Below are 12816 nucleotides of genomic sequence, written 5' to 3' on the forward strand. Positions count from 1 at the left end.
TTGACTAAACAAACCATAAGCTCAACTTTATTGTATCACAACATACCAGATGTCTACTATAGACTTTTTCTATTTGAGATTGAGTCTATTTCAGGGAACATTTAGACAAATAAGATCAATGTCTAAAATGATCTTGTTTTTAATAATAAGTAGCAATTGGCTTTGTAAGTCGAAATAGAAATAGAAATAGAAATAGTTAACATTGATGTTATATAAGCACTCCAAAAAAAAACAATCTAAAAGGTAAAGGAAAGCAATGGTATCAAACAAAATGATCCAAGAATATTAGGCTTCAATCCTGGCTTTAGTATTTTATCATATTATATTCGCGTGTGTGTGTTTTTTTAACAAGACGTGATTCTACATAGTTTGACTGGCTCTTCTATCACCTTTGGTATTGTTGGCCGAGGCCGAAGGCCGAAGGCCTATACCTATTATTCGAAGAGACAGAGACTCTGGCTGTGTTACCATCAATTCTTTATTGAGACGAAAATTTTAAATAAAAGCTTGCTATAGCTATAATACAGTGGTCCCTCGATAATTTCAAGGCACTTAGTTCCCGCCTTGGCCTTGAAATTATCGAGGGACTACTGTACTATTCTTTATCATCTATTCGCGAGTGGTATATATTATAATAAGGAAGGGAAGGGAAGGGAGGGGACAGCCAGAGACTCTGGCTGTGTGCCCAGATAACCGCTAGAAGAAGTCAAAGTCATGGTAGAGAAATTGCTAACAGTCTGTCGTGACAAGCGGTAAAATGTGTCAAAAACGGCGGAGGAAGCCCATGAGCCGTGTACAAGAATGTCTTCAACCGAAGCACCAGAAGCCAAAGCAAGAGTAGGTCCGAGAGCCCGGGCCTTGGGGAGGAGGGCACCAGAAGGACGAGGGATCTTCTCCATGAGAAATTGAATATGCTTGGATATCCGTTCTGATCCAATGGGTCTATCGTAATTACGGACGTCACGTACTAATCTTTGCAAAGTCACCTGAGAGAGGACAGGGTGAGGCCGAACGCAGACCGAGAAGGCGATGTTGGACTTGTAGGCTAGATAGGTGGCGACGGGGCAAAGTAAGGGGTCTTCATGAGGTTGAATGGCGACAACCCTTTCGATGCGTCTACCTGAACGTTTTTCTTTGGGGGCAACAATGACCAAGCGAAGGATGCCATTGTCTCTTGATGTACGGCGGTCATCGACTCGTTCCAAATCGGCGGGACGCAGAAACCCACAAATGGCAAGTAGCCAGCACAACTTACGTGTGAGATCTATCGCATTCATTGTGTCATTAGGACCAAGGTTATGAATGAACCGAATGACCGGGGCAATATCATATGTTGGACGGTGGAAAGACAGTAGGTTCTGTTCGTTGAGTGCGGAAAAGAATTCAATGTAGGTAGAGTCTTTGACAATAGAATCTTTATCCGAGTACAAATCAAGAATGGCGGAGCGGTAGGCTTGACAAGTGGATGCTTTCCATTTCAAATGGGTAGCACCATAGGCCAGATAGTTGACTATATGAACGGGGTTAGGAATGAAAGGGTCGACGTCGTGGTGGTGTGCCCAGTCGATGTAAGCGCGTTGAATACGGTTATAGGATCGTCGGGAGTGGTTGCGATCGCGGTTGAGGATGATGATGTTGGCATTGTCATCGAATCCTTGGTCTTCTAACCTGCGTAATTTATGTCCCACGCGATCATGTTCCAGTGTGGGTTCTTCAGGAGAACGTGGCCGGCGCAGCCTGGTGCGGGAAGGACCAGGTGACGAGGGATGGGGATTGGCGGGCGGGACGACAGCTGGAGGAGGAGAGGATACCAGAGGGCGCTCGACCAGTTGGGCGTTATCAACGTAGCGGGAACCTTCTCTCGTTGTAGTTTCTGCAGTATGTGGAGAAGTAGGTTCCACGGCGGACAAAGATATAGGCGAGGCCAGGTTGTCCAAGGTACAGAAAGTGCGTCCATCGCAAATGCTTGCGGATCCCATTTCCATGCCATGTACGTCGGAAGCTGGGTGTTCAGGCTCGATGCGAAGCAGTCGATGTGGTGGGGACCCCACAGTGAGTCCAAGTGCCGAAAGAACGTTGGACAAATACTCCACTCCAGCTGCTGAATCAAGCTGCGAGAGGGAGGGTCGGCAGGGTTCAAGGGCGAGGGAATGTACGCCAGGCGGACACGGGTGCCAGTGACAAGGCATTGCTTCCACATGTCCGTGGCCAGATTCATGAGTTTGGCAGACCGGGTTCCTCCAAAATGATTGACATAGGCAATCGTGGTCATGTTGTCGCAGTAGATGCGAAGGGCTTTCCCTTGAAGGCGTGGAAGCTTGGTGGCAAAGGCAATGGTCAGCAATTCGAGGTAGTTGGTGTGCTCGGTTTGTTGGTCTGTGGTCCATGTGCCAGACAGGACGGTGTTGTCGTACACGATGCCCCAACCGGTCTCCGAGGCATCGGTGTACACTTCGACTTGAGGTACTTCTGGGAGGAACGAGTGTCCATTCCATGCCTTCAGCTGGTCGATCCACCACTGAAGTTCCTGCCGAGCCATGGAAGAGAGGTGTATCGGACTGGTCCATTGCAATCCGCGGTACAAGGCTTGGTTGCGTATGGATATCAGTTGCCGGGTTTGCAGGCGCGCGGGAAGGACTGCCAAAGTGGTTGTCTGGGCCTTGCCGATGAACGAGGAAAGCTGTCTCAAGGTGATTGTCGGGTTGTGGAGAAGGCGAGATGCTTCTCTCCGGATATCTCTCAACTTGGAGCGAGGGATGATTAGTGTCATATCCTTGCTGTTGATCACAAATCCTAGGTGCTCTATGGAGGTTGAGGGGGTTAGATGAGATTTGGTCGCTTTGATCAAGAAGCCTAGTGACTGTAATTTGTCCACTACTCGCTGTGTGTGCTGCAGGGACAGTGTTGGGGATCGGGCAATCACGATCAAGTCGTCGAGGTAAGCCGACAGACGAATCCCCTGTCGCCGTACCCAACGAAGTACTGGGCGAACCATCTTCGTAAATACCAATGGGGACAAGGACAGGCCAAACGGCAAAACGCGGAACTGGTAAATGTGACCTTTCCAGGAGAACTGAAGATACTTGCGAGAGGACTTGGCGATCAGGATGTGCAGAAAAGTGTCTTGCAGGTCGACGCTGGTGAGGTAGTCGCCACGCTGGATCAACTGGCAGACGTGCTTGATGGATTCCATCTTGAAAGATTGTTTCGGGATGTACTGATTGAGTGGTCGTAGGTTGAGGACAGGCCGGAGGTCGCCTGTCTTCTTCGGAATTGTGAAGATGCGCGAACGAAACCCTGGTTCGTGTACTTCCTCGATGGCTTTCTTGCACAGAAGGGACATGATCTCCTGTTCGATCACATTGCTGTCCATCCAGTTGTGGTTCGTCAACGGTCCGGACGAGGAGATGGGTGGCAGACGAGTGAAAGGGATGTCGTACCCTTGTTCGACGGTGCGTCGAATCCAGTGTTCGTTTGTGAGTTTGGTCCATGCGTTGCGAAACAGTTGAAGGCGCCCACCTACTGTGGTGTATTGGTTGTCTGAGACTTGGACAGCTGTGGGCGACTGTGAAAAACCTTCTTCGAGTCGTGGGGACGGGAAGATCGCTGGTAAGATGGGACTGGGATAGCAAAAGTCGGGTCAGATTGAGTGGGTTTGTTGGTCCGGTTTGGTTGGCCGGTGCGTTTTCCCTTTCTCGTTCGGGAAGGTCGTGCGGCGTCGTGCAGAGCACGCTGGAGCTTAGCTTGTTCCACAATTCGTTGAGAGTCGAGAAGTGGTTTGGGCTCCAAGGCAGAGTTGGTGACAATTGGTGTGATAGGTAGATTGGCATCTCGGCAGATATTATCACTACGCATCTGGGTGACAACAGAGGCAAGGTCTGATAGTAATTCATGCATAGTGTTGGCAAAACCCAATGCCTGTGTAACCTGGATAGATCCTTCCACAAGCACATCATGTGCGAACAGGTCGATGGGACGGGTGAGACCAGATAGGCGGAACTGAATATCAGCGAGTTGGGCATCAGTACGTTTGGTGTGAGTTCCCACGCCACTGTAGTTGAGAACAGGGGCTTGGTACTGACGAAGTACATTTCGTGGGCAGTTAAGGAGGAATCGGCGGCGAGAGGCTTCGTCCAAGGGTTGCCTGAAGAAGTCGCGCTCCATCCCGGGAATGGCTTTAATAAGTTCGGGGAAAGGAGTGAGATCAGATGCGATAGGTCGTTCGACAATATGGTCGGTAGGTAGCATTGTGTCGTCTTCATCAGCAGAAGAACCATCAAGGGCCACAGGAGGAGCAGCAGAGCGTGCTTCCAAAGCTTCCATGCGGGCGAGGAGAGCTTGTAAAGTGTCGTGGATATCATTTGTCATAACTTGGATCTTCGATAAAGTCGAGCGGTTGAATACCAGGAGCGAAAGAAAAGATGATAAAGAATAGTATTATAGCAATAGCAAGCTTTTATTTAAAATTTTCGTCTCAATAAAGAATTGATGGTAACACAGCCAGAGTCTCTGGCGAATGAAGAATAATATATATATATTTCTCATTGTACTTTATATGTTCTTAATACACAAGCACAGACATAGACACAAGCACAGGTTACAAAAGTGCAGGTACAACAGTTACAGGTACAAGTTACAGGTTACAGGTTACAAGACAGACAGAAAAAAAATATTCTTATATAATTTCAAATCACGATAGTCCAGAAGGGTGGCTTTGATCTACTGGGCATGATGCGCGGTCACCCAAAAAAAGGGGGGGTGTGGAGCATTTGCATCTGCATCTGCATCTGCATCGACATCTCCATCATCGCATTAGCACACATCGCAAGACACGACACGACACGACACGGTTAGATATTACGTACAATGGGAAAAGCAAAGAAAAGTATTAATCCCGCCGATGCTGCTCGTACGTTTCTTTCTTTTTCTTTTTTTTTTTCGTCTTCTTAATTTCCTATACATTACACTGAAAATGATTTAAATTAATTAACCATTATACTTACAGTTTGTTTCGACTTTTAGGAAAAGCACAGCGTAAACGTGAAATAAAAAAGGTATAATTCACACTGACTCACTCGTATATATATATAATATTAATAATAATAATAATATAACTATTAAAAAGAATAAAGATGACCGCAAGAGAGCTCGTGAAAATGCGCTGTCCAAAAAGGACACTGGAAGGACAAAGCAAGAGATTGCTCGATTGGAGAATTTGGGTAGATTTTTAATATATCGATATATAAAAGATAGATAATATGTGATTAATAAGAATAGCCGTAAAGATAATTAATAATTAATGATTAATAATCGATTACTAAACTACATACAACCCAATCATGAAACGTATAGCTAGACTGAAGCAGCTGGATAAAAACGGACAAACTCGATTGGCAACTCTCAAAGAAGATGTTGAAAAGATTGAAAAAGCCAAAAAGGTATATAATTAATTAAGTAGTTGATTGATTAAGTCTATGTGTATATAACTTTTATGTATGTATATATACTTGTAGTCTCAAGGATTAACAGGGTAATTATAAATCTACATGTAACAAAAGGACAATGGGGGAATTTTGAGTTTGGGACAGATTGCACTTGGCTATTACTAGTTAAGAGCTGTATACAACGTTGTTATTAATAATGTGATGTACCATATAGGGCAGCGGCGGCTTTGGCAGCAAGACAAAAACAACAACAGGAACAACATGAAACCAGAAAACTTGTGTATGATCCAAAGTCTGGAGCATTTGTTCCAGCAAAAGTAAAAAAGAGAACAACGACTGAACAGGTGGACCAGGGCGATAATTCTGATTCAGGAAGCTCTTCATCATTGTCATCATCATCATCTGGTTCTGATTCAGATTCTGACACTGATATGTCAGATTCTGACAATGAAGGCTCTGAAAAGGATAGTGACACTGAAGATATTCCGCTGCCTCCAGGACCTCCACCCCCTTCTTCTTCTCTTACAGGACAAGATCTGACAGCTACTTCAACCTCAACCTCAACTTCGGGTTCGGGTTCGGGTCCGGCTGGTGGGGATGTGAATGCCGAGGATAGTGATGATTATGACTTGGATGATATCCCACTTCCACCTGGACCACCACCCCCGAGACCATTCCAAGAGCAACTCCATCCTATTCGGCAAGCACAGGCAATTCATCAGAATCCTTTTGCTGGCCACTTTCAGCCATTCTTTGGAATGCCTGGCTTTCCTAATATGATGATACCACCTCCACCTCCACCTCCTGGCAGACCAATGTTTCCTCACATGCATCCTGTGATGAACCAACGTAAGCTAAATAATATATATATATATATATAACCAAGATGTTCTAATAGAATAGAATAAAAAAGAAAGAAAAAGAAAAAAAATAGAAGACTATAGTATAGTATAGTATAGTATACTAGAATACAATGTAATATGGTGTAATGTAGTGCAATGTAGTGCAATGTAATGCAATGTAATGTAATGTATTATAATGTACTAGAAGACATATTAGCACTCTTGTCTTCTTTTTGACTTTATTATTTTGATAGGCCCTCATTATGATCCACGGCCTAATCGAACACATCAAAGACCACAGAACCGCCGGGCCAGACAGATGGATCCTATGCTAAAGGACATGCAGGAAGTCGAGGCTGAAGAATTGGCTGCAGAACTACTTCCGATAGCTGGAGCCACTCCCGAGCCTTCTTCATCCACAACTGCTGGTGTGTACACCCCAGCGGCTACCATTTCGGCCGAGCCTCAGCTCAGAAATCTCCAAAAGGAGCTACTTGGGTTTGTACCCGCTGCCTTGAGACGAAAACAGGCGGCATCGAGAAAAACAGCGTCATTGCCGAAAGGGGCAAGGCCAAACATCAATGCCGCACCGGAAGTTGATGGAGATGATGGAGATGATGAATAATGATATTTGCTATAATTTTATTTTTATTTTTATTTTATTTTTTGCACACATAAAGACAAAATTGATCACATCACATCACATCACATTACATTACATTACATTACATTAAATTACATTACATTAAATTATTATTTTTCTTACTTTCTTTAATTAACCATTACAATTACAATTATCACTATTACATTCTTTTACTCATTATTACACACAGTTTAGTTCAATTCGTTCAATTTAGTTCAAATTTTTGGTTCAAATTTTTTGATTCAATGGCTAAATATATACATAGATAGATTATAAACAAGCATCATTTGTTTCTTTCGATGGTCAAAATAAAGTGTTTCCGAAATTGGCATTCGTGGGAATGGGAATGTAACTTTGTTTTTATTCTTGAGGTTTAATGATACAGTTTGAATAAAGACATATCTGTGTATGTTTGCAGTGATGTTTGTAGTACAAGATTTATATATATATTATATTTTAAAAGAAAAAGAAAAATTTACAGTTCTTTCCCGTCCATCAAAAAAAAAATAGAGGATTGTAGTAGGTAAGAAGGAGAAGATTGGTTGAGGATCATCAAGGATCATAAAATTATCTGCTGACATGGACTGTCAAGAATTACAAGTAGTTCATTTATTTCAAACACTAGAATGATGCCATTGACTACCCCGTCTTTGTCTCTTTGGTTTATTAGGTAGAATTCAACAGATCTTGGGAATTATATAGATAAATATATACATATTTTGATTGTGTGTGAAAGAAAGTTATCCATTGTACTGGGTCAAATATCTACCTATCTACATCTAAAAAGACCTACTTTTTTATTGATCGCATTGCATTGTATTAAAGAAATTAAGTAGTCTGTTTATTCTTGCTATTTATTTTGCATTATCTTTTATATATATATATACAATAATAAAATAGAAATGATTTAATAGATAATTCTATAATATATTGTCACACGATACAACAGAATTGGCTTAAATGTGTGTGTCAATACACGCCTGTACAATCCCGCTGACTAGAATCGATAGGACGGAATCAAATCAGAGATTAGTATTATTATCATTTTTGTCTAGACTCTCTCTCTCTCTCTCTCCTTTACTCTTGTTTTCTTTACGATTCTTTCCACGTATTTGCGTATCTGTTACAATCTCTTGGACACAGAATATGCAAAGGTAGATAAAGTACATTATTTTATTTTATTTTTGGTTCAAATAATTGAATCTTTTTTTATTTATTAATTAATTAATTAATTAATTGATAATAATAATAATCTTTTTGTGAAATATTTATAGAGAGAAATGTACATTAGTTTTTTTGGATTTTTTTTCTTTTCTTTAAAAAAAAACTAAAGAAGTGTGTGAATATGAATATGAATACGAATACGAATATGAAGAGGTGTGAATTTTTTGTATGTATGTGTGTGTTGTGTTGTGTTATGTACAGGATAATAATAAAAAATAAAATTATCATTTCAATCCAAGCTGGGCAGACGGGGAGAAGAGCGCCTCATTTGGGCTGTAAAAGCAATACTTGTTAACAAAGGCATGATAATCGTGTTGAATTGGCGATGATTCCAAAAGGGGACTTTTATCTGATTGTATTGTCGATGATGTCTGTGATGTTGATTTTGTGAACTCATAAGCCTGGGATGTGGTGTGATGGTTGTGTGATGTGTTCCACAGAGGTGGAACATGTCGAAAATACCCATTTGTTGTGTTTAATTCATCGTCACTGCTACTATTGCTATTGCTATTGCTATTGCTACTGATTGGCGAATGAGACAAGGGCGGAGGGGGAGACCAGACACGTTTTGCCGCAGTCAGAGAAGCACCAAAGTTGTATCGGAATCCAAGTTTCTTTGGATCATTATATTTTGGCTTGTTTAGTTTATCAATACGGTTAAATTCCTCGATATCAATATCAATATCAGTATCTTCTTCTTCTTCCTCTTCTTCTTCTTCGTCGTCTTCATCGTCTTCATCGTCTTCATCTTCTTCATCGTCTTCATCGTCTTCTTCATTAGCATTGTCGTCATTGGTGTTATCTTCATCTTCACTTCCGCTGCTTGAATCGTTGTGTTGTGTCGGATGTGAACAGATAAGGTTAAGAGAATAATTATTGCCGGTGTTGTTGTCCCAATATTCTGTGGAATTCACAGTGTAACAGAGAGCGATGTAGATTGTCTGGACTTGTTTTGGTTTGTCCAGAGGGATTGAGAAGCTAAAACGTTCCCAGGTATTTGCAGTGCTGACAATCGGCTCACGGTAGCTGGCCTCTAGTTCGCTATAGGTGTTCCAGGTGTCAAGAGAATATCGAACCACGACATGTTTCTGGAATGCCAGATTGGCTACTCGGCAAAACCCGACCAGCCCAAAAGGTTTGTCATGGCTATTAGAGAGTTGAATGTTTTCCAGCCGAATATTGTTGTTATTGAGTGGTGATAAGCCAGGGTTGGTGTTTGATTTGGTTGTCTGGTTCTGGATTGTCTTTGAAGGCCAATTCATATACTTTAATTCATAGCGAGGAGCTCCAGGCACCGGAGATGGTGGGAGAGAGTCTTTGTGGACTGCACTGGGCATCTCTGTCTTGAGAAAGAGACGGACTGTCTCGAGATCCGAATCACGGAAGCGCACAGACTTTTTTATTGTGGGTTTCTTATTGTCTTGTTTAGTAAGAGTAAGGGTAAGAGTAAGAGGAGGTGAGATGGCCATCTTTTGAAGATTACGCCGGACTGGAGGATCTTCAGGGCTAGGAGTCATTCGTCTCTCTGCTGGTTTGCGAAGAGACACTCGTCTGTGACCTGTGCGAAGACTGGTTCGATCATGAACTGCGGGTTGAGAGAATATTACAGGGCTAGAAAGCATCATGATTTATTTCTGTTACTGTAGTTGTTGAGATAAAGAAGATCAATATAAAAATAAAAAAGAGGTTTTTTGTTTTATATAGAAAAATATGAATTTGAGCAAGAGAATAAATAAAGAATTATAATTTTTTTTTTCGGATCATCCGTTTCCAAGCGGACCTTTTATTATGTATCTTGATTATATTTTATTTATATGCAGTACACAATATAATATTTTAGTTTGCCGCGATGTTACAATGTGTGAGAGAAGGGAAGAAGAAAAGGGACCAACCAACCGACCGATAGGCAGGCAGGCAGGAAGGCAAGCAGGCAGACCAAAAGAGAGAGAGAGAGAGAGTTAAAGATACATAATATGTTTGTTTGTTTTTTTTTGTGTGTGTGTGAATATGTAATTTTATTTACAAAAGGACAAGCCGAGATTTCGACTGGTTTACAAAGAATATAAAAGATATTTTGGACATCAAATAAAAATCAAGCAAAATTCGTTATAATTTATTCCAAGCTATCCAAACGAAAATAGTTTACAAGTTTTAAAGCATTAACCATTCGATATTCACGACAATAAATATCTAGTATTGTCTATTGTACACAGACACAAAAAAGTTATAATAGAAAAATGGATATAAAAGTATTAGAAGCGATCGCCTCTCAGCTGAATAATTATCATAGAAAAGAAAGAAAAGGGAGATAAAATCTCGAGTTCTGTGCAAGGTTACTCAGTACAGAAATAATTAAAAGAGGAAAATAAAGGTGGACGTGGCGTTTGTGGCACTGGAAGCAATATATATATAAAAATCACTCTTTTATCAATCTATCTATTTGGTTGATTTTAGCGTGTAATAGATAGCCCTTTTCTTGCTGTTTGGGGGGTTGAAACACTATAGGTAAATAACAGTGGAGAAAATAATGTTTCAATCTTTATCATTGGAATCTACAGATACAAAATATATGTATCTATTAATTTTGTTTTAGAAACTACATTATTGTCCATACACTACCCATTTCACACTACACACGCACTAAACTATCCATTTAATTGGATGATTTTTATTTTTTAATTTTTAATTTTTAATTTCTATTATTATTTTATAACAATAATAGGAATAGTAACAATAACAATAACAATAACAATAACAATAACAGTGACAGTAACAGTGATAATAATGTATTTACAAGAATAATAATGGAAAATGGTTTCAAAATAAATAAACAAATAAATGAATGAATGAACGAATGAATGAATGAAAACAACAGGAAGAAGAAGAAGAAGAAGAATAGTTAATCTAATACAAATAACATCAAGCTTAATCCTTTCAATAGTTAAAAGAAGAAGCAACAGTAGCAGTAGCAGTAGCAGTAGCAGTGACGGAAATATCAAAAATGAAAAAAAATAATACTAGTTAATGAATGAATATAATAGAATAATAAAGAAACAAGTCTTTTATCATTATCATTATCATTATTTTCCTTTTTCTTTAGCTTATTTTTGAAACATTTCTTTTTGTTACACGTCGTTGTTCCACAATAGATGTGGTTGTATTTACTGACGATCGCTCAAAGTGACCTCTAGATAACTCTCGTTTATCTATAGATTATATAGATATAAAAAAAATTAAGCAACCAAGAAAAATAGACAGGCAAGTAAAGATGTAGGTAAATAAGCAAGCAAAGAAGTCAAGAAGCCAAGAAAGAGGGTTGATTGATAATCATTAGAATATATAAAAATATATAAAAGACTTACCCAAACCATCTTGCTTCTTGGTTCGCTTGTAAGACCGTTTAGTAACTCTATTGGTACGCCTGCGTCTGACAATCTGCTTTGGCTTGTCTTCTTTGGATTGATCTCGGTGAGCAAGTATGTGGGGAAGCAAGCGCCGGCGTGCATTGATAAACCAGTTGCTGATCTGACTGAGTGTCAGATGGGTGGATTCCTTGAGGGCTCCCTTTTCGTCTTCGCTGGGGTAAGGGTTATCGTAGTGCCCGACCAGCCACTGCTTCAGAATTGCCGTGACAGGTTTGGGAAGATTACCACGCCGTCTACGGAAGGTGTCAATTGAGGAAGATGCGAGACCAGAAGATGAACCGAGTGTTGTTTCTGGTCCTACTCTTGAGGCCATTACAATTGATGTCTGTCCTACTTCTCCTGCTGGTAATGATGATACTACTATATTTGTCGTATCTGATAGCTCTAAAGATTGGTCTTGTTCACAGAACGCACAAGGATGTTGCTGATAACTGTGTTGGTAATTGGCTTGATTGCCATAATGACTTTTCTGATGATGATAATGATGTTGCTGGTAATAGTGATGATTGTAGTTGGTCGTAGTGATATTGTTGTTGCTGATGCTGATGCTGCCTGTATTGTCGGTGTGATGGTACCCCTGGCTGCATTGCGATAAGGACTGCAGTAAATGGCTTTGTTGAAACTCTTTGGTTGATTGAATACCACCAGAACTAGAACCAGAACCAGGAACAGATACAGAAACAGAAATAGGACCAGAATCAGAACCAGAACCAGAACCAGAATTAGGACCTAAAACAGGACCTAAAACAGGACCAGAACCAGAACCAGAACCAGAACCAAGACCAAGACCAAGACCAAGACCAAGACCAAGACCAGAACCAGAGACAGAGACAGAGTGAGAGGCAGGTATGGGATTGGCAAGTGGCTTTTGAAAAGGCGAGTCTGTAGATGGCTGCTGAAGAACATTCATCCAAACTCGGCCATTCCATTTTAGCATTTCGTCGACCTTTTCTTTCTTGGTTCTTATGAGTAAGCTACACGATACAATATCATCTTGGGTTGTCGAGAAGGGTGACATGGTGTATGAAGTATCTTGAAAGACAATGATAGGGCTAAACACTCGGAGCTATGTATGTATGTATGTATGTATGTATGTATATAATTGGTTTTGATTGGGTACATTCAAATGTGGATAGGTAAACATAGAGATAGAGATAGATGTTTATGAATATAAATATGTAAATATATTTGAATTTTGTTTCTTTTGATTGGTTGGTAGGTAGGTAATTTATTTAGTA

General features: G+C 40.6%; 3 protein-coding genes across 3 annotated transcripts; 1 reads left to right on the plus strand and 2 right to left on the minus strand.

The window, feature by feature from the left end:
- Positions 1 to 629: 629 nt before the first annotated feature.
- Positions 630 to 4368, minus strand: PHYBLDRAFT_161064 (hypothetical protein; the record flags this gene model as incomplete). The annotated part of the gene is made up of 4 exons (XM_018434338.1): positions 630 to 2002; positions 2468 to 2777; positions 3311 to 3565; positions 3622 to 4368. 4 exons carry the CDS (start codon positions 4366 to 4368, stop codon positions 630 to 632), a joined length of 2685 nt encoding a protein of 894 aa, XP_018298462.1.
- Positions 4369 to 6127: 1759 nt separating this feature from the next.
- On the plus strand, positions 6128 to 7268 carry PHYBLDRAFT_156876 (hypothetical protein). The gene is made up of 2 exons (XM_018433528.1): positions 6128 to 6293; positions 6541 to 7268. Exons 1-2 carry the CDS (start codon positions 6221 to 6223, stop codon positions 6909 to 6911), a joined length of 444 nt encoding a protein of 147 aa, XP_018298463.1. The 5' UTR covers positions 6128 to 6220; the 3' UTR covers positions 6912 to 7268.
- A 4377-nt stretch (positions 7269 to 11645) lies between these two features.
- PHYBLDRAFT_95221 (Homeodomain-like DNA binding domain-containing transcription factor) lies at positions 11646 to 11816 on the minus strand (the record flags this gene model as incomplete). The annotated part of the gene is made up of 1 exon (XM_018443888.1): positions 11646 to 11816. A coding segment is annotated over one exon (171 nt), but the record flags the coding sequence as incomplete, so codon positions are not given.
- Positions 11817 to 12816: the final 1000 nt, after the last annotated feature.

Source organism: Phycomyces blakesleeanus (genome assembly GCF_001638985.1).
Source record: "Phycomyces blakesleeanus NRRL 1555(-) unplaced genomic scaffold PHYBLscaffold_1, whole genome shotgun sequence".
NCBI classification, from domain to species: domain Eukaryota; kingdom Fungi; phylum Mucoromycota; class Mucoromycetes; order Mucorales; family Phycomycetaceae; genus Phycomyces; species Phycomyces blakesleeanus.

Excerpts from the sequence above, each read along its gene's own strand:
- PHYBLDRAFT_156876 (XM_018433528.1), top strand. The coding sequence starts at position 6,221 with ATGATGATACCACCTCCACCTCCACCTCCTGGCAGACCAATGTTTCCT. Across the intron at positions 6,294-6,540 it reads GCATCCTGTGATGAACCAAC|GCCCTCATTATGATCCACGG; the intron begins GTAAGCTAAATA and ends TTATTTTGATAG.